Source organism: Tiliqua scincoides, chromosome 1, assembly GCF_035046505.1.
Source record: "Tiliqua scincoides isolate rTilSci1 chromosome 1, rTilSci1.hap2, whole genome shotgun sequence".
Taxonomy (NCBI): domain Eukaryota; kingdom Metazoa; phylum Chordata; class Lepidosauria; order Squamata; family Scincidae; genus Tiliqua; species Tiliqua scincoides.
Genome location: NC_089821.1, coordinates 260,311,184 through 260,333,156, shown reverse-complemented (window position 1 = coordinate 260,333,156; position 21,973 = coordinate 260,311,184). Strand labels below are relative to the sequence as shown.

The 21,973-nt window shown below is 42.3% G+C and overlaps 1 protein-coding gene across 1 annotated transcript in view; it reads left to right on the top strand.

Moving 5' to 3' along the window:
• The window catches only part of THADA (THADA armadillo repeat containing), a 169,580-nt gene that overhangs the window by 103,996 nt on the left and 43,611 nt on the right, over window positions 1–21,973 (top strand). The window contains exon 30 of the mRNA XM_066624487.1: window positions 14,619–14,734. Within this exon, the coding sequence (XP_066480584.1) occupies window positions 14,619–14,734 (116 nt within the window). The remainder of the gene's footprint in view (window positions 1–14,618; window positions 14,735–21,973) is intronic.

Sequence of the window (21,973 nt, the reverse complement as noted above, 5' to 3'; positions counted from 1 at the left end):
AATCTTGTGGTTGCTTTGGTTGCAAGAATAAAACAGAGGATTATCCACTAGCAAGCCTTCTGGCAGCCTACAAAGTGTCATTCAGATGCATCATGCTAAATCCCAACATAGTTTTGCTGGGAGCTGACCTGGGATAGTTTTTTACTCTGATTTGAATCCTGTGTTTTGAGATTCAGTAAGATTCTATGTATAAAAAGCAATTTATTTTGTTTCATTTGGCTAGCTGTGAAAAAAAATTAAAGGTTACTTTAAAAATGAAAAGCCATTTGTACCAAATCCATCTTCTCATCTTACTTGACACAACAGTGCTAAACAGGCTTTTTGAGAGAGATGCCTGGTCTAGCTAGCAGTATAGATAGAACTTGCATTTCATTAACAAACAGCCCAATCCTAACCAACTTTCCAGCACTGATTCAACTGAAATGCAGCCCCAAGGTAAGGGAACAAATCTTGGGGCTGCATTGCAGTTGCATCAATACTGGAAAATTGGTTAGGATTGAACTTTTTTAAAAAAAGGAAATGCAAATTCTATCTATACAGTGTTCCTTTACCTTGATGAACCCTGCATGACTGCTCTTGCACCACATAATGCAGTGTGCACCTTGTTGGCATGGCTGTATCAGAGCTGGAATGTTGGTTAGAATTGGGCTGTAAATCAAACATATCCAGCAAAAAATAGTATTCAGTTTTTGATACGAAATCAATGAGGCACAATCCACAAGGAAATCCATTTCAAAACTGTAGGATATGGTAGCGATACACAGTGTACAACCAGTTTTCTTTGCAGCTTGCATGTTGTTTGTAAATCTTGATGAACCTGTGCATAGTTGTATGCCACGAAAAAGCTATCTGTTTGGGAGCTGAAGATGACCAGACTTTTATGGAACCTCCATAACGATATGCATTCCATTGCATAATTTGTATAGCAGAGTTTTCTGTTAACTGCCTTGGCCCTTTGGAATAGAAATTATTGCTGATTACGTATGACTTTTCTTATTTGACTTGGCAGCAGCGTTTAAAGTGTACTAGTTCATAGCTGATTTATAAAGGCTGATACTGTGAATGAATGTTATAATGCCTAGAGATCAAAGCAGTAAAACCACTATAATTAAATGTTTTTCATTGCAACTTCCTTGCAGCTGCTCCTCTTCTTAGTTCAGTTTTTATTGTCCAAGATAAGCTTTTCTTTGAAGTTGGAAAGGAGGAATATTGGTGTCAAGTAGGGAGGAAAACATTCATCTAAATAAAAATAATAGTGACTGTGTATCTATCCTTTGCCTTTTCTGATTAAATTAATATATGTCTTTATATGGTCCTGTGCATATACCTGATTCCAAGTGACCATGTAGCAGGAAGCTAATGTTTTAACCAGGGACTGCACACATAAATATGGCTAAACTGCCCAGTTTAGAAATAAGTTTAAACTGGAATAGATTTACATTGTTGGTGATGCTGAATTAATACTGGCACAACGCTCCCTTTCCATAGAGCCTTCACACTCATCAGCTCTTTGGAGACTGTGCTGCTGCTGTGTTGGCACATGACTTCTCATCAGGCCCTTGATGCATTAGTTCCTTGTGAAAATTGCCAGGGTACAAGGGAGAAGAATGGGCAAGTGGACACCTGCATGTGTATTGAAGGACTCCCCATTATCAGTAATGGTCTGGTTCATTGCTATATATGCTCAGCACAGTGGCTGCACGCCCAGCAGGATGGGAGACGGTGTCATTCTGACCTGTGTGTGTGGGAGGAGTGTGCTTGTGCAAATACAGTCGGCTTGCATCGTACTCAAGGGTTAGGGCCCAGAGTCAGCGCCTAAAGTCAAAGTCGTGTACAGTTAAAATTACCTTGAAAATAATGTACAGCCAAAAAATGTGTACTGACCCTTTAAAAACTAGGCAAGACAAACAGGAACTGGTGTCATGGCAATAACAATGCTGCTCCTTTCGATGTTTCCATGGCCGCTGGCATGTTACTAGGTAGGACTGCATCCAGCATTGCTTTGCAAAGGCAGACTTGGTATCTGTCCCTTGTGCTGGTGTTGGTATGGCTTTCCCAGTATGTGCTTAGGGTATGAGGACCATTGCACTAATGTTCAAATAGGATTGGACTGTAACCTTCATAATGCAGTCCACAAATGTTGTTCCTAATGCAGTCCACAAATGCTGTAGTTTTGGTTCTGGGGTCTGTCTGCTCATGACAAGGACAAAGGTGCTTTAAAACCTGACTTTCTTGCTAGGCGGCATATAAATATTCTAAATCTATTTTTACAGTATTCAGATAGCAAGAATAGTACATGAAGTAGCTTTTAATTCAGAGTTGTATCAATCCATTTACCCCAAATCTCTAGTTTAGAAACTTTGACATAAGTTTCTCTTAGGCTGCAATCCTAACCACATTTTCCTGAGAGTAAGCCCCATTGAACAAAATAGGACATTTCTGAGTAGACCTGGTTAGGATTGTGCCCTTAGACCTGGTTAGGATTGTGCAAACTTTGGAACCTTTCTTTGTGCTTCATGCATCGTATAATGAAATGCACAGAAATCACAGGTCATTTAAAAATGTTCTAAAAGTTTGTAATTACTAATCACGTGAATTCATTTTTGGCTACTTATTGAAGAGAAACATCCTAGTAATTTCACTAATGTTGCAGTGCATACACAGAAACCCAGCATAATATATTGCTGGTAGTCTTAATGTTTATTTCACAGCATAAATGCAACACTCATTAAGGTTGTTCTTTTGATTATGCAGTTAGGCCTCAGATTGCCCCATGTTTACCTTGGCTTGGGAGAAAATTGCTGGAGAACATTAACATGTTATTGTAAGCTGACATGCTGAGCCTGATGGGAAGTAAAATTTATAAATAGCCCCATCTGTATGCATGGATTGCAAATCTGCAGAGTTTTAGCAACTGCTATTATTACTTGGCTCATTTGTTAAGGCTTGCATTTCTTTTGGGTTCACTCTCGCTTTATGCTTGAGTTCATGATTTTTGAAGAAACATAGTAATATCAGAAGCAGGCAGCAATTTTTGTTGTGTCTAGTATTGATTTGCTCACACAGACTGCATACCTGTCTGTTGAAGCAGTATTCCCTCAAACACTAACAATCTAGTAAGATTGGATTTTTCATAGAGAGACCAAAAGAGTTTCAACTGACTGCAGGAGCAAGAAACACATCCCTATATGCAATTCAAATTGCAGTCTGCTATAATCAGGCAGGAGATGTGCTCCATAATTTCCCCAAACCAGGTGTACAGGTATAATCTAATTATCCATGGATTTTTCACCCATGGTTTTATTTCAACACGTTGAGAAGGGCCCTTTAAAGAGAAAAATGTTGTTTAACAATAGCCACATTAATGCGAGAGAGGGGAACCGGCTGACAGTTCATTAATCACTTTCTCTCCAGGCACTTAGAACAGCTTCACTCTGAAGCAAGCGATCCCTCTCCTCCCTCTGAGTGTGTGAAAGAAAATCACTCTGCATTCATTCCCAGCACTCTGCACTCTGGGTGAAGGGAGTGATCGATACCTTGGAGTGAAACCTTTCTAAGCACCTGGAGAGAGACTGATTGTCTGCATGATGCATTACAAAGGTCAGCAAGCCTGTTTTTAAATCGCCTAGCAAGAGGAAATTGTTTTTTAAATGGATTTGCTTTAAATACAGTGTTTCTCAAACTGTGCGTTGGGATCCAGTAGGTGGGTCATGAACCAATTTCAGGTGGGTCCCCATTCATTTCATTCATAAGGGAACACAGTGGCTCAGTGGGTTAAACTGATGAGCCTGTTGACCACAAGGTTGGCAGTTCGAATCCACATGGTGGGGTGAGCTCCTGTTACTCGTCCCAGCTCCTGCCAACCTAGCAGTTCGAAAGCATGTAAAAATGTAAGTAGATAAAATAGGTACCACCTCGGTGGGAAGGTAACAGTGTTCCGTTTGCTTAGTCGTTTAGTCATGCTGGTCACATGACCATGGAAACTGTCTATGGACAATGCTGGCTCTTCGACTTAGAAACGGAGATGACCACCGCCCTTAGAGTCGGGAACGACTAGGCTTAACATGGGGGGAGGAACCTTTACCTTACCCATTCATTTCATTACCCATTCATTTCAAATAAAAATATTTTATTTTGACTATATTAGACTAGTATGTGTTTGCAGTTGAGAAAATGTTATACATCTATACTTTTAACAGGCTACTATGTATAAGCTTTTAACAATGATAGTAAATGGGACTTACTCCTGGATAAGTGTGTGTAGGACTGCAATCTAGGGTTGTTAAAATTTTTCCTGCTTGATGATGTCATTTCCGGTCATGACATCATTTCCGGTGGGTCCTGACAGATTCTCATTCCATAAAGTGGGTTCCAGTACTGAAAGTTTGAGAACCACTGCTTTAATGCAATTTGTGCCATCCACGTGAGTTCTGGGAATGGAACCCTCGTGAATAACAAGACTCAACCTGTAATAGGCAATCTTGTTTTGGTAAAATGTCTTCCTAAAACCACATACTGTACTATATTCATTCTATACTATATACTATACTAAACAGTAGTATAGTACTATACTATATATACTATACAGTACTGTACTATATTCTTAATGAACACAAATCAAACCAGGCCATTGAGATTTTTTATAGGAAATGTTATTAGGTCTATGCTTATGCTACCCAATTTCTGGCCTGATTGTTTCAGTTCTTGATACTTATTGAGAAAGGGAACATCCTTTGCCTCAGGCCATAGGAATTCAAAAAAACTTCCTGACTCCAATGAGTCACAAATGAGTCATCAGAATGAAGCCTAAGATTCATTACATTTCATTCAGTCTAAATAACCACCCAAACAAATATATTTTCCTAACTACTCACGTCTCCTTTAGTTCTTAAATTAATATTCCAGATTATTGTGAAAAATTAAATTACATAGTAGCTCAAAAATTAAGGACAGAGAAAACCAGTAAGACACAAATGGTTTTCATTATGGCATATGAGTGTTTCCTGAGTAACCATTGGATACCAGATACTGCAGTTAAGAGTTGAGCTCTGCTGGTTTAGCCATTGTGGCTTAATAGCATTGATAGACCTATATTACATGAATTTAATTCCTTTCTAGGAACATAGTAATCTGCTATTCAACATTTTAGACATTTTATAGACTCAGTGTGGGACAGCTTCATATGTATACTTTCTCCTCCAAAGAGTAGCTAGGTAAAATACCAAAGTGGTTTCAATTGCGGATGTCTTGTCATCCACTGTCAGTTATTTACAATAGTTGCCCCTAGGCTGCACTTGCAGAGCACAGATGATGTGTTTATCCCACTCCCTGAACATATCATGGGAGCCTTGAGGCCCAATCCTAAGCAGTGCATGCCAGCTCACTGCCAGCGCGCACTGTAGCAAACATGCTGTAAGGCACATTTGCAGGCCCTAGTGCTAGTGGAGCGCCGCTGCTAGCCCAACACTGGCCGGCACTGGGCTAGTACCAATGGAGCACCAGAGCTCCGCTGTTCATCAGAGATATAATTGGGGACATGGGGGAGGCGGAGGCAGGACAGGGGGCAGGGAGGAGGTGTGCTGGGGGAGGGAGTGGAGCCAGGGCAGGAGAGAAGTAGACCAGTGGAGCTTCACTCCACTGGAGCCTGAGCCTCCATGTCGGGATGTCCACCCGACATGGAGGCTCTGAATTCTATGCTGACCCTTGGACTGTCGTAGAATTTAGTAACTCCATTGTGGGGGTACTTGCTTTACCCGGGGAAAGGGGACGAAAGTCCCCATCTCCTGAGGTGGCGACGGCTGCCTGGGGCGCGCTGGATGCAGCAGCAGCCATTTTCTGTGTCACTGCAGCCCCGCATGCAGGGCAGCTCAGGCTTGGGCTGCCCATTGGCTTGTGACAGGGAAGAGTGGGTGGTGTTCCACACTGTAACGTATCTAATTTTCTTCCTCTGCAGCATAACATGTACAAGCTGCAGCAAGGGATTCCCAAGAACAGAACTGTAATACTTTATTTGTCAAGGGGAAAACATGTTTGTTAGGGGAGTCAAAAGTACTACTGATTATCCCTACACATCTAATCCCTACACATTAATTAATATGATTGATTTCTAATATTAAATTATTGGCATCATTGTATCTTGTCAAGACAGAAAAGGTCTTTCTTTCTTTCTTTCACTGGATTAATGTTGCTGTGAATTTTAACAGATATGTAAGATATTACCTCTGAATTCTGTTTTTGCTCATCACAAACTTGGTAGGAGCTGCACATTAATTTAAACAGTTTAATTCTATCCCCTCTAACATGCATACAACGTGCTACATTGTTCTGTTTCAATCCAGGTTCCAGCTCTCTCACTTTTTTCCAGAGTGGGTCACTCTGGAGACTGCAAGGAAACTCCTCCTCTTGGTAGCCAAGTCAGGGTCATGTAAAGAAGAATACTCAAGGGCAGGGGCTCCCCCACCCCAACTTCCAGAACAGCCCCATCTGAATAGCAATGCCATAGTCTTTGCTTTGCCCCTGCCAGGCACCAGCATCTCCTTTTCCCCATCTTAGCTAGGGATGGTGAGGGAGAGAACTTCAGCCACTGTTTTCTGGAAGATAGCTCACCTTACTCAGGTGAGCTCAGCCCAATTCCAGTGCTCTTCCCTAGGTGAATTCCCTAGAAGAGACAGAAGGATAGCAGACATTCTGGCATTAGTGTGGTGGGGTTGGCTTGGTAGCACCTTGATCCCTAACAGCAGAGGTAAAAAACAAAAGTATCCTCAGAGTTTGTGGCAGCATTTGGAGCCATGGGTGGTGGCACCCAACTTGTTTGAGCTCTGGGACACCTGTGTGCTCCTCCCCCCTTAATTGGGAGATGGCACCAGTCTCCTGGTTTTCCTGCTCCTACCCTCTGTCACTTGCTCCCTCTCTTTCCCATATGTAGATATGAGCAGGAGTTGCCAGCAAACCACATTCCAAAGCAGCATCAAAGAGTGAGTCCTGCCTTTTAAGAACAACAACAAAAACAAACAAACATGAGGATTATGGCATCCAGAGACGCTGCTGCCGCCTCTCTCAGAGTCCAGTGATGTTGAGGAAGGAATCAGAGGAGCAGTCCTCTCCCATCAATGGTCTTCCTCATCTCCTGCCTCTGAGGGTTCAGAGTAGTTTCAGAGGCAAAACAGGTGTGAATGCTTTCCCTATGCTAGCAGTTCTTTCATGAAATAAGACTAACAGCGTTAATTTTTCACCTGAGTCCAACAACTTTGTTTTGTTGGGGAAGTGAAAAGGAGCAGGGGTGCATGGAATAGGGAAGAGATGGGGTGGAGTGGAGGGTGGATTAGGCCCAAGAAGGACCCGGCACAAGTTTGAGTTGACCCATGATGGTTGCTAAGGCTTATCCCAGGGCAAGGGAACAAATGTTTCCCTTCCCTGAGGAGGCCTCAACATGTTGAAGTTCCCCTGCAAGCTCTAGCAGACCTTACATTGGTGCCGCTGCATCACTCTGCAGGTAGTTGTGGTGGCTTGGGCTGCCCGTCTCACATTTGTAGGCTCTGATTCTTCAGTGTAAATGAAGAGAGGACATTTTTTACTCCCTCGCTAATTAGAAAGGAAGCTCTTTCCTACTGCAGCTCCTGGCACCCCTCTCCCAAACCTTCTTCTAGTCAGTGTTTGGGGACTTTCCAGAAAAGCATGCAGTGCGCTGCACGGAGCTGCAAGACAGGGAAATTACAAATTACTTCTGCTTGTTCCTGGGGCCCTCTGGAATCTGTTCAGTCAGTGTGGGATATTTTATGTTCAGTACAAATATTGTATTACTTCTGACGGAAAGAGCATTTCATAAATCAGTGATGTTTGTTCTGCATAGAATAAAATATTTGGCTAAACAGCAACCTTCAGTCTTAACCAGTTGATGACGGGCCTTTTAGACCTAAATGAATTTTGTAAAGCAAGTTCTTTTCTGTATTGATGGAAAGTTGTGCATTCTTGTCATATTTTTTGCTAAACCCAACAATAGGGCTGCATCCCAGCCCATTAAATTGTAACCACCATGTTTGTGGATGTATACAAGTTTGTTAGGTACAAATTCCCATGCATTTTGGACTAAATTGAATTCATCTGGGGAAATGCTATCCTGTGAGAAAACAGTATGAACTTGTTATTTCTACTCAGAAAAGTTTGGCTGGCTGCATTCATAGCGCTTTCTTGCTGAATAGCATTTCCCTGAAGAACAGGTCATTTGTTTTGCCAAATTCCCTTTCCAAAATTGGCCTAGAGAACTTATGCCCACTTTAAGCTAATTAGTTCCCCACTTCACTCAAAATAACCCTAATTCTGCAGAAAGCACTACTGGACACTGTCCGAAGTCAGTCTTCCTTTCCTTTCCCATCAGCAGCTTCTCTGGCCACCGCAGCAGCAGCTTGGTCCTCAGCAGTTCTTGGGTGTAGCAACCACACACTAGTCTCCAGCAGTCTCTGTTTGGTCCATCTGTCAGGCTGCAATCCTAACCACACTTTCCTGAGAATTAGCCCCATTCAACAAAATAGGACGTACTTCTGAGTAGACCTGGTTAGTATTGTGCCCTCAGTCAGTTATCCTGTCTGTCTGTCCCCTTTCCTTCAAGCTCCTTCCTCTTGCTCTCTCAGGGCCCAATCCTATCCAGTTTTCCAGTGCTGCTGCTGCTGCTGTGAATATGGGGTGTGTACTGCTTCCTGGGTTGGGGAAGCAGTCTTGGTGGCCGCCTCCAGGTATGAGAACATTTGTTCTCTTACCACAGGGCTGCATTGTGGCTATCCCAGTGCTGGAAAGTTGATTGGGCCCTCAGTCTCTCCAAGCTCCTTCCTTCTACACCGACACCCGTTTCCTTCCTCCAGGTGCTGCTTTTATCCCTGTGGGCCTTTTTGCCTCCAAGTGGCTGCAGCTGTGCAGCACACTCATTGCAATCTAAGGCCCTGGTGTTAACTCCATGCTTGTCTGCCAGACAATGTTGATACCACACCCTATCTCCTTGAGCGATCTTGCACATTTCCATTACACCATCTGAGGAAATGTGTTGGGAACCTTGTACTTAATGCACATGCATGAACCATATGGTTGACATATTTTTGCTAAGTGTGCATGCATCATTGCCCTCATTTGGAAACCCTCCATCTATCCCTATTCTTGCTTCAGTCTTTCCCTTTGTGCTGCATTTTTTTGAAGCTTAGTATTTGCACAATGTTTTGTGTCCAGTGTTGAAACATCTGCATTTGTTCAGGAACTTAAATAAATTGTCTATGCTGAAAATGTGCAGTATAGGATGATGTCAGTTTGCTTTTTCTTCTTCAAGAATCACTGAACTAAACAGTTGGCGTAATGTTTCATCCTTCAGCTAGGAATGTGAATATTTATATTTTATACATGATGCTCACAAGCAGGCTAAGTGCACATAAGCAGATGTTTTGTGGTTTCAGGTTGGCCTAGGAAGAGAGTGGGACTAGCCTCCTAACCCCCTCCTGAGCAGCCTGGCATTATACCGGGCTGCTTGGATCTGTGCTAGTGATTTAACTGGTGCCGTTGCAAGTAACCCCATTGAGGTGGCTGCCACACATCACAGGGTAAGGAGAAATAAATCCCCTTACTCCCAGCTGCGCCAGATCCACCTCCTACTCTGTACAGGACACAGCACAGGCTACACCTGCCTGCCTGTTCCAGTGCAGCATAGGATTGGGCTGTCTTTCTTTTTGCAAATTTGCTTAAGGTGGATCACAACAATAAAATCACAAACATAATCAAGTGCAATTTTTAAAAAATAGAAGAAGATAAAGGGTAGAAATCAAACCAACAAATCAAGCACCACTAGACTCAAAGATACACTCGAAAACATTGATCAAAGACCTGCCTAAATAGCCATGTCTTGAGTAAATGACAACAAAGCAGGCATACAGATAAGTTTATTGATATTGTCTGCAGAACCAGATAGAAAAGAACCAGTGCTGCAGAACCAGGTAGAAAAGAAAGGTTTGAGCTGCAGGAATGGCAGTGCTGGTGTGAGAAAAGATGTTAACATGTCCCTGTTTTCACATGTGAATTTTGGGGCAGAATGTCCTTATGATGTAGAAAAGGGAAGAGAGATAAATTCAAAAATGCTTCCTTCTACGCAGATCATATTGTTTAGATATTTATCTGTGTTTTTTTGAAAAATCTATACAGATTTTCAGTTCCAGGGTAAATGCATTTTCTAGGTTTCTTAGAACTGTCCTAGTATTAGGTTGTTGCTAACTGTGCTTTAATGTAGCTGAAACTAATGTTCTTTTACTCAGTACACATCCTGAAACTAAACTTAGAAACTTCTTAATGTTCTGGTGCTTGGACTTGTGAGGGTCATGGCTACTGAGGAAAGGGCTGAAGTATAAAATGCAGATATGCACATGGTTGTTCAGCTTATCCTTTGGCAAGTATGTGTATGGTTATCAGATACGTGGATAATGTGGAGGTGCCAAAGTAGAGTCTGACTCACCTGATAAAGCATCTTACAAAGGCCTATAGGCCATTTTAGTATTCAAAATCAGTGATGGACCTCCCCAGCTCTGCGCCTGGCGGCAAAGGTTCACAATGGCGCCCCCGTGGGATGTCACTGCCCCCCATGTGCAAATCTGCCCCCTCACTTACCTGGAGCACACGGAGTCTCATGCAACTCCAGAACGCATTGGAGAAACCCACTGAAGCTTCCCCTGGCTCTTAAACTGTGCTTCTGGCAAACTGGAAGCACAGTTTCCGACTGTGTCGGGAGCCTCAGTGAAGCTTCTGTGTGGTCCTGGAGGTGCGTGAGGTTTCGTGCCCAGGGCATTTGCCCTTTTCACTGAATGGCAGGTTCGCCATTGTACAAAATATAGAAAGGTTGGCACCTTTCTCTGATTGGCAAATAATAACTAGGGTTTCTAGATATTGACTTAAGCTTGACCTAGACCAAGATATGGAAAGAAGACAGATGAACAGCAAAAATTAGCTTGTGATGACAAAAGAAGTATAAAGAGAACACTGATTCTTGAAAGGCTTTACTGCATACCAGTAAGTAGGTTTTGAGAAGGGATTTGTAGGTTGTAAACGTTATGCAAAGGTAGTGGTGTGTTTGAAGCAGAACCATGGTATCTGACAGTAGAGCAAAATAAACAGTTTGCTTTTGAAGCTAAAGCCGTTCCATGATGTAGTTACATAGACAAAACAAATCTTCAGAACAAGAACATTGTGTGGTTTGTTTCCTTTTCTGACTAAATATTAAGTGAACTAGGAAACCTAGTTTTGTATGTTAGAGTGGGTCTTTTGTTATTTAAAGCTATGCTTATTCCTGGTAGCTAATAATGTAAAAATACAATCATTCTAGAGTTCCAACTTTTGATAAGGAAAGCGCAAATCTCATTTTCCGAATGATCTTGTTAGCGCTTTCAGAAAATGATGCTGTCTGGACACAATTGAAAGGAGACACTGTTATTTTCAAAAGTCAAATTGAAACTTACGATTCACAAAAATATACATATTCTTTTATTAAGCAAACTGAGAAAAAATGGATCTGGTTTACACATGCATCTACAGATCGTCATTTTAGTTATATTATTTTTTAATTGGAGTTTGGAAAAGTTTTACTGTTATCGGAAGGCTATTTGAAGCTTTTAATTTTGAACAATTTTTTAAACCTACAGATTGAGCCTTGTTCAGACTAGATAGTAATCAGGGATTAGGAAGGGCCTTGGGATTGTTTCAATTTCCATTTCAAAAACCTTTATTAGGCATAAAGTTGGGATTGTTTGCACCCCTCCTGCTCTTCCTCTTTCACTCTCAAATTCCCACATACCCCTATATTCAGGTTTAGTGTTTCATGCAAGTATTGCCAATCCAAGTTAAAATGAAAGAGGGCATGCTCCTAAACTCACTTTGAGAATCTGGGAAAGGGACAGGCTTCTGAAATTCTGTGAACTGTGATCAGTTCCTACCACCAAGTTATATTGTATGTCTGCATTGAACCTTGATAAATGTTGATGAATTGATAATGTTTTCAGTGTAGAAAACCAGGAATAGAATATCTGTCTCCTGAGGTTACCTGTTGTTTGTAGATTCAGTACAAGTGTGGGATGGAGTATTTCCTTCAAAGGATACTATAATGTGTGTCTGATGTTGCAGCACACACTATCTTCATTGATCTAGAGTCCCCATAGTTTGCCTGATCTAAACAAATGCCTCTATTTTTGCTGCATCATTTTTAGTACCTCAAAAACTTCTTACTATTCCAACAGTTGTTTGTGTGTGTTGGTAACTTAATGGTCCATAATTGGGCTATTATCTTTAAGACATATTCATAAATGTTGAGAAACTGAATCCAGATGCTTCTTCAAGACAATGTGCCCCAGCAAATAATATCCGGGCAAAACCAGATGTTATGTGAGAGAGATGATAATCAAACGCCTGACTTAAAAATTAAAATGAAACACAGTCCCCCAGAGTTGGCCTGTCCATGAGGCAGATTGAGGCAGTAACCAAATGGCAAGGAGCAGGAGCCACTGCGCACCACCTCTCTTCTAACTGCTCCTGTCTTTTTCTTACCGACCTTCTAATTATTTAGGGCCCAGTCCTATCCAACTTTACAGCACCGGTGCAAACACAATGCAACCCCGGGATAACAGAACAAACATTTCCTTACCTTGAGGAGGCTTCTGTGACTGCCTCCCCACCGCAGGAAGCAGTGCACGCCCCATTGGCATGCCTGGAAAATTGGATAGGATTGGGCCCTTGGTCCACTACTTTCTTCTCTCTGAACCTTCCACTCTGTTCCACTCTTCCTTTTTATACAGGGAACATAAAAAATTATGGGTGGCAGGGGATAACTGCTCTTCAAAACTTTGCACATCACAGAATAAGGGATGAAAGCATTTGGCACCAGGACTTGCAGCCTCTGAAGCTTCAATTAGAGCAGAGAAGGGATGGTAACGAGGAGAGTTCTGAATGCTTTTCTTTCCTGCTGTGGGTCCACTCAAAATTGCCTTGTATCTTTCCTCTGATAGGAAATGCAGGGAGAATTTGGGCAGACAAACAGTAAAGAATGATGGGGCTAATCAGCATATCCTTTTCTCTTAGCTTTTGCTTGTGGCCTTCGAGGTGGCTTTTCATGTTAAAGTCATTCGGAAGTTGATTCCCAAGTTCCTCATGTAATGTTTAGTTAGCCTTTACTGGTAAATGATGGAAATGTGCATAAACTTTTGGGTTTTAGCCAAAGGCACTTGGCTATCTTTGCTCTTTATTGTACTTGTAGATTCAGAACTCAAAAATTCAAAATTTCTCCCTGGCCTCCTAAGATCTTAGGAATGAAAAGTCACGTATGAATCCATACAGTTCTAAAGGTGTATTATTGAAACTGAAGAGCATTCTTTAGGTGCTGAGTATTATTCTTTCTTGTAACTCAGTTATGCACATCTTTAAAATGCATTTGAGGGGAGGCCTGAGTGTCTTTTTAAAGCAGAGTGTGACCGAAAACATACACCAGCATGTATTATTATTATTATTATTCATCAACAACAACAACAACAACTACTACTACTACTACAACTACTACTACAACTACAACAACTACTACTACTACAACTACAACAACATCTACTACTACTACAACAACAACTACTACTACTACTACTACTACTACAACATTTATATACTGCTTTTCAACAAAAAGTTCACAAAGCGGTTTACAGAAAAAATCAAATAACTAAATGTCTCCCTGTCCCAAAAGGGCTCACAATCTAAAAGCTGCAACACCATCGGACAGCCACTAGAAAAGACACTGCTGGGGGTGAGGAGGGCCAGTTACTCTTCCCCTACTAAATAAAGGAAGAACGCCCACTTGAAAAAGTGCCTCATACCTGGTTAGCAGTTAACCAGTTAGCAGAATGTATGCATTCTTCATTCTTGTTAGGGTGTGTATATATATATATATATATATATATATATATATATATATAATATTATATTATATTATATTATATTTGGGGGTGAATTCCCAAATACAAAAATCAATTAAAACGCCTCTTTCTAAGCTGTAGAAAAGTTCTAATATACCTACGTATGCTTCTGAAAATTTTAATTTGTGAAAAACTGTTTCAGTTACAAAAAATGGTAGAAATGGTCCAAAGTAACTTCATACATTTTATGAATAATGGCCCCCGGGATTACTTATTTTGCACACATATATATTTAGCGTAGTTAATATAGCAGATACTGTTTTTCTTTTGTAAACTACCTTGCTGCTGTTGTGATATAAGCCACTTTTGGTGTCCAGTAGGGAGAAAAGCAGGGTATAAATTGAATGAATGAATGAATATATAAGACCACCTTTATGTTATGGAAGTGCAAGCTGAAGAAAAGTAGGCAAGCAACTCAGTAGAGTGTGCACTAACTGAGAACTGGGTACATTCTGAAAGGATGCATCTTTAGAGAGAACCCTGAGCGAACAAGTTCTTTCTGTACATATGGTAGGGGGTCATTCCACAGGTGGCTAGGTTTTTTCCCTGCAGACTTATTTTTGAGCAAAGCCAAAAGCTGAGGAACTGAGTATTTGAAAAAATATTTTCATAGCAGGCTGTAACCCTTTTTAAACTTTTATTTTAATGTAGGTTTTTCACTTGCTGCAGTCCTACTTGGAATCCAAACACAGGGCTAATTCAGACTTTCTGCAAGGGCTGAACAGCATCATCACTTGTATTGAAACCAAGCTGTGGTTGGCTAAGAGGTAAGTTAAAAACTATTTCAATGAAAGAGTTTATCATAGATTTTATAATAGATTGCATGGTTGAAATTTTAGGCTTCTGATAATTTAGCCAGTATTATGAGAACTTTGATTCCTATTAGTGCACCATTACTGCTTATTTCAACCCTTTTCAGAAAGTGAAGAGAAATGTGTTATGGAAATGTGTTACTCTGCTGATGTCAATTTTAAAATACTTCTCTAATAACATGTCGAATAGCTGATTCTTGTGTTTGTGAATAATAAAAAGAGTCATTCAAATATAAAAGATAATGTCTGCTTCAGGAGTTAAATTTCAAAGATGGTATCCCAATACACAGAAGAGCATAGTGTATGTGCACATAGTACAATGACAATTAACAGACATGATGCATTCAGTATTGCATGCAAATTTTTCTCAGTTAATAAAATATGCCCTTTACAAGGTGAGGGTCAGTGTCTCGAAGGGCCCATTGGGCTCAGCTGAGGGACTAGCCTGCTGGGGCTGGAGCCTACAAGCCTGCAGACTTGCCGGGGACTGATTGACTGATTGTTCTCCTCCTCCCCATTGGCAGTTGTGTGCTATTTCACCGCAAGGCTTGCCAGAGGCGCGAGCCTTTGGCGCATGCCAAAGGGCAAGAGCCAAAGGGCGCTTTGCCCGTGGCTCTTAGCCCAGGGGCTCATGCCACTCTTCCCAGTCTCTGACAAGGCTCCCAAGACGGTCAGCAGCTGTCTCCTGAGTTCCCCTCATCACTTCGCATCCAAGGCTCTGGAGGAAGCCCTCAAAACTTGTCCCTCAAAACGGCCATGGTGCCAGAAGATTGGAGGATAGCAAATGTCACGCCTACCTTTAAAAAGGGAAAGAGGGGGGACCCGGGAAACTATAGGCTAGTCAGCCTAATATCTATACCGGGTAAGATGGTGGAATGCCTCATCAAAGATAGAATCTCAAAACACATAGATGAACAGGCCTTGCTGAGGGAGAATCAGCATGGCTTCTGTAAGGGTAAGTCTTGCCTCACAAACCTTATAGAATTCTTTGAAAAGGTCAACAGGCATGTGGATGCGGGAGAACCCGTAGACATTATATATCTGGACTTGCAGAGGGTGTTCGACACGGTCCCCCACCAAAGGCTAAGAAAACTCCACAGTCAGGGAATTAGAGGGCAGGTCCTCTCATGGATTGAGAACTGGTTGAAGACCAGGAAACAGAGTGGGGGTCAATGGGCAATTTTCACAATGGAGAGAAGTGAAAAGCGGTGTGCCCCAAGGATCTGTCCTGGGACCAGTGCTCTTCAACCTCTTCATAAATGACCTGGAGACAGGGTTGAGCAGTGAGGTGGCAAAGTTTGCAGACGACACTAAACTTTTCCGAGTGGTGAAGACCAGAAGTGATTGTGAGAAGCTCCAGAAGGATCTCTCTAGACTGGCAGAATGGGCAGCAAAATGGCAGATGCGTTTCAATGTCAGTAAGTGTCAAGTCATGCACATTGGGGCAAAAAATCAAAACTTCACATATAGGCTGATGAGTTCTGAACTGTCTGTGACAGATCAGGAGAGAGATCTTGGGGTGGTGGTGGACAGGTTGATGAAAGTGTCAACCCAATTTGCGGCGGCAGTAATGAAGTCCAATTCTATGCTTGGGATCATTAGAAAAGGTTTTGAGAACAAAACGGCAAATATTATAATGCTGTCGTACAAATCGATGGTAAGGCTACACCTGGAGTATTGTGTCCAGTTCTGGTCGCCACGTCTCAAAAAGGACATAGTGGAAATGGAAAAGGTGCAAAAGAGAGCGACTAAGATGATTACTGGGCTGGGGCACCTTCCTTATGAGGAAAGGCTACGGCGTTTTGGCCTCTTCAGCCTGGAAAAGAAGTGCCTGAGGAGGGACATGATTGAGACACATAAAATTATGCAGGGGATGGACAGAGTGGATAGAGAGATGCTCTTTACACTCTCATATAACACCAGAAGCAGGGGACATCCACTAAAATTGAGTGTTGGGAGAGTTAGAACAGACAAAAGAAAATATTTCTTTACTGAGCGTGTGGTTGGTCTGTGGAACTTCTTGCCGCAGGATGTGGTGATGGCGTCTGGCCTGGACGCCTTTAAAAGGGGATTGGACAGGTTTCTGGAGGAAAAATCCATTATGGGTTACAAGCCATGATGTGTATGTGCAACCTCCTGATTTTAGAAATGGGCTATGTCAGAATGCCATATGCAAGGGAGGGCACCAGGATGAGGTCTCTTGTTATCTGGTGTGCTCCCTGGGGCATTTGGTGGGCCGCTGTGAGATACAGGAAGCTGGACTAGATGGGCCTATGGCCTGATCCAGTGGGGCTGTTCTTATGTTCTTAGGAAGATGACTGCCAGCTAACATTTCCACAATAGAAAAGTGTCTTAATGCTCCCCCAGTTTGCAATCGTTAGGATGTGGGTCTCCGCAATTTTTATGTCCTTTTTCGACAAGTATTCCTTATCAAGGTTCTGCTGCTTTTATTGACCTTTATGTCCTACAGACCGAGGACTTTAGATTTAATTGTTTATAGTCCTTGTGGCACATGCCTGATTCCAGCAAGTTATTTCTCCAATTGAAAACAAAGAGAAAAATTATTATGGGATGGAAAAGGTCTCACTCCTTTGAGAGTGTGGAGGGAGAAAAGTTATCTCCGGCAACTAAGCAATCCAAGATTGAAGATTTCTTTGCATTAACAAAGATGCCATTAAAGGAGCAGAGCAATCCAGATTATTTGGAGGCTGTGTGTGCAAATGAGAACCCTTTAAGGCAACCCTCTCCTAAAGTTACACAGGAGGGTAGCTGCTTATTATGTGTGAGAAATGCTAATAATCTGAAGGGAAATACAGATACTGAATTAATAATAATAATAATATACAGTATTTATATACCGCCTTTCTTGGTCTTTATTCAAGACTTTATTCAAGGCGGTTTACATAGGCAGGCTTATTAAATCCACGCAGGGATTTTTACAAACTGAAAGAAGGTTCTTTCTTTCAAGAACCACTACATTCAAGGTGTCATACTCCGATCTGGTTTAACATTCTGGCCTCCATCCTCCCACGCTCCGAGCAGATGGAACAGCTCAGCTGCAGCTTGCCAGCTGCTTCAAGGTCGCACGATGCCAGTGGCCTCGAACTGGCGACCTTGTGGATGTTAATCTTCAGGCAAATGGAGGCTCTACCCTCTAGACCAGACCTGCAACCAGATCAGGTTGATTGAATTATTAATCAACCTGAATTTCCTCATGGCTGAGATACTTCAAGTAATATCTACCTAGCTTGATTGCATCACCAATCTGCTTCAGGACAGGGTCAAAAATTTACAACCAGAGAATCAGGTGAATGCCCAGACAAGTACGAGTAGTAGGGAAACTGGATTTATAAATAGAAGAGCTACCCCTACGACACAGCCTGGTGGTCATTTTACACAGACAACCTTTGAGAAAGATTCTTTTGCCCTTAAGTTGGATATAAACAGTTTAGTTAGTATCTCCCCTTTCCGGGGGAGACGTATAGACTGGTCTTCCAAATTGAAGGCCAGACAGCATCTTGCGTTCCTTCTCAGGAAGACCCCTGCTGCGATGGATCTTTATAAGCTGGAAAGATTGCCCAATATGAGACATCAGGAGCATTTTCTTCTTCATTTTTGGACAACCAATATCCCAAGGCAGCTTCTTGCACAGGCCTCCGAGTTTTCCAGCTTTGGGATTAAGGTGCATCATCCACACTGGGAGCAAGTGCAGTCTATCCCTGGTCTGTCTCCCTGGCTATGGGCCTTCCTTCTTTGCCTCTTTGCCTCAGTCTGTTGGCCAAGTGTCTCTTCAAACTGGGAAAGGCCATGTTGCACAGCCTGCCTCCAAGCAGGCCGCTCAGAGGCCAGGGATTCCCACCTGTTGAGGTCCACTCCTAAGGCCTTCAGATCCCTCTTGCAGATGTCCTTGTATCGCAGCTGTGGTCTACCTGTAGGGCGCTTTCCTTGCACGAGTTCTCCATAGAGGAGATCCTTTGGGATCCGGCCATCATCCATTCTCACGACATGACCGAGCCAACGCAGGCGTCTCTGTTTCAGCAGTGCATACATGCTAGGGATTCCAGCACGTTCCAGGACTGTGTTGTTTGGAACTTTGTCCTGCCAGGTGATGCCGAGGATGTGCCGGAGGCAGCGCATGTGGAAAGCGTTCAGTTTCCTCTCCTGTTGTTAGCGAAGAGTCCATGACTCGCTGCAGTACAGAAGTGTACTAAGGACGCAAGCTCTGTAGACCTTAGATTTTAAGCTCTGTAGACCTTAAAATCTGTAGACCTTAGACCTCTGTAGACCTGTGATTTAATTTTTATATAAATTCACTGATTACCTCCTTTGATGATCTGGCCTTACATCCTCCAAAGCTTGCTGATCATCACGTCCCTGTTCTGGCATATGCTGATGATGTACTTATATTATCAAGAACACAGGTCGGCATGAGGAGGGCCGTTCGCCATTTAGCCCTGGTTAGCTCACAGGAGAAATTGATAATTAATTCTGATAAAACAAAGGTGTTGGTTTTTGCCAGACGCTATAAGGCCCATCGATGGCTCCTAAATGGGAAACCCATCGAGCAGGTTAAATTAATAAAATACTTGGGGTGATTTTTCACTATCAGGGTGGCCATTTGGCCCATAAAAATTATGTCGGTCAATCAGCACAGAAAACATCTGGTGCCATTTATCGTTTTTATTCATCCAAAGGCGCCAAATTTCTCCCTGCAACTCTAAGGCTGCATAATGCTAAAACTAGGGCTCAATTGCTTTATGGTTCTGAGATCGCCCCATATTTAAACACCAGGTCTTTAGATGTGATCCAGACCAAATTTTTGCGTCAACTGATGTATGTCCCCCGATGTGTGCCGAATACTGTGGTTAGGCTGGAATCTGGTACCCCAAGTATAGAGATGTCAATGTGGCTAAATGCCTTGCATTATTTCTTGAAGATTCTCTCGAGACAGGATAGTTTTACTCATTTGATCTTTTTGGATCCCTTTATAGGCTCCTGGGAAAAGAGGTGCCTGGACTACTTTAATTTTTGCGATCTTTCCCCTGAGTCTTTAACAGTGATGAGCCTGGGAGATGCAAAAGAAATTTTGCGTCAGAGGTTGGGGGATCTTGAAATGAGATCTGCGAGAGCCAGACTTTCTACATATGTTTTTCTTGGGGATCAAGCTCTTATGCTTTCTCCTGCCAGATATTTTTATAACATCATTATTCCAAAATTCAGGATTGCCTTTACTAAAGCCAGGTGCAATGCACTCCTATCAGCAGTTCTTTTGGGACGTTACGCAAGGCGTCCTTATTCAGAGAGACTGTGCCCCTGCCATAATAATGTGGTGGAGACAAGTGCCCACATTATTCTGCAGTGTCCAAAGTATGATGATTTGCGATCGAAATTTATTTTCCTGATCTTTGGCGCTGTAACGGGGATGCAGGTGGAGGTGGAGGAGCAGCTTGCTTTTTTGTTATCTGATGTAAATCCTGATATATCGCTCAGGGTGGCCCGTTTCTGCCATGCTGCACAGGTGATAAGAAAGAAAATTGAGAGTTTAAATTGATGATTTTATATATGTGTAAAGGGATGTTGGTTTTAATTTTGTGTATTTTGTTGTGTTTTGCGTCTAGCTGGTCGGATGACCATTAATAAAGTATCTATCTATCTGTAGACCTGGATCTTGGTATGTTCCGTCAGCTTCTTGTTGGACCAGACTCTCTTTGTGAGTCTGGAAAACGTGGTAGCTGCTTTACCGATGCGTTTGTTTAGCTTGGTATCGAGAGAAAGAGTGTCGGAGATCGTTAAGCCAAGGTGCACAAAGTCATGGACAACCTCCAGTTCATGCGCAGAGATTGTAATGCAGGGAGGTGAGTCCACAACCCAAACCATGACCTGTGTTTTCTTCAGGCTGATTGTCAGTCCAAAATTTTGGCAGGCCTTGCTAAAACGATCCATGAGCTGCTGGAGAACTTTGGCAGAGTGGGTAGTGACAGCTGCATCGTCGGCAAAGAGGAAGTCACGCAGACATTTCAGCTGGACTTTGGACTTTGGTCTCAGTCTGGAGAGGCTGAAGAGCTTTTGGTCTGATCTGGTCCGGAAATGGATGCCTTCTGTTGCAGTTCCAAAGGCATGCTTCAGCAAGATATCTGTCCTACTGTACGTGGACGATTCAGTTATCCTTTCAAGGACCCCAGTGGGACTTAGAAGGGCCCTTAATGGTTTTAGTCTTTTCTGTGAAGAAAACCAGCTGGTCATTAATTACCAGAAAACCAAGATTGTATCCTTTGGCAAGAGACCTAAGTGCTGGCCCTGGAGTATTAATGGCCATAAGATAGAGCAGGTGAGTTCCTATAAATATCTGGATGTAATGCTGCACTCCTCTGGAACTAGAACCACTCATCACGAATCTGTGGCTGCAGCTGACTAGAAGTCTGCAAGTGCAATAACCAAGTTCTTTCGTGTTTAAGGTGGCCATTATATTCCGGCAGCAATTAGGTTATATCTTGCAAAGGTCTTGCCCCAACTTTTGTATGGAACAATTCTTGGTCCTTCCTCTTTGTCTCACTTGAACGTGTCCAATCCAAATTTTTAAGATCTGTATTTCAAGTGTCCAGCTATGTGTCTAACACAAGCTTACATCTTGATTCCGGCCTGTTAAAGGTAGAGGCCAGGATTGCCTTAGCATCCATTTATTTGTGGCTCAATCTAAATTTTAAAACCCAAGGCCTAACATCTTTGGTTTTAATTAATAATTTTCAGTCTACCTGGCTCAAGGCGGTACACACAAAGCTGAGACACTTGGGGTTTTCACCAGAGATTGTTCTGGCAATGGATTTGATTCAGACAAGAGTGACTATAAAACAGAGACTGAGCTTCATTTCAGCTTCCATGGCATTGGCTTCCTCACAAGGAAGCTGTTTGAATTGGCATATAAGGTGGCTATGCTGTATCCCCACATCCAGAGCCAATTGGGCTAAACTGGTGCCATTTTTTGATTCAGCACCACAAATATACCCAAGAATAGGTCTAATTTTTATGACAGCAAAATGTGTGTATGCCTGTATTAGAGTCTTGAAGTCTGATAAGAGTCTAACTGAAGGGTTGGAATAGGAATGGGATGAAATATGGATAAGAGAGGGAGGGGAAAAATGGATTATGGGGTTTAATAATGTTGTAACCCAATGTTGTTAATATTGTAAGATTATT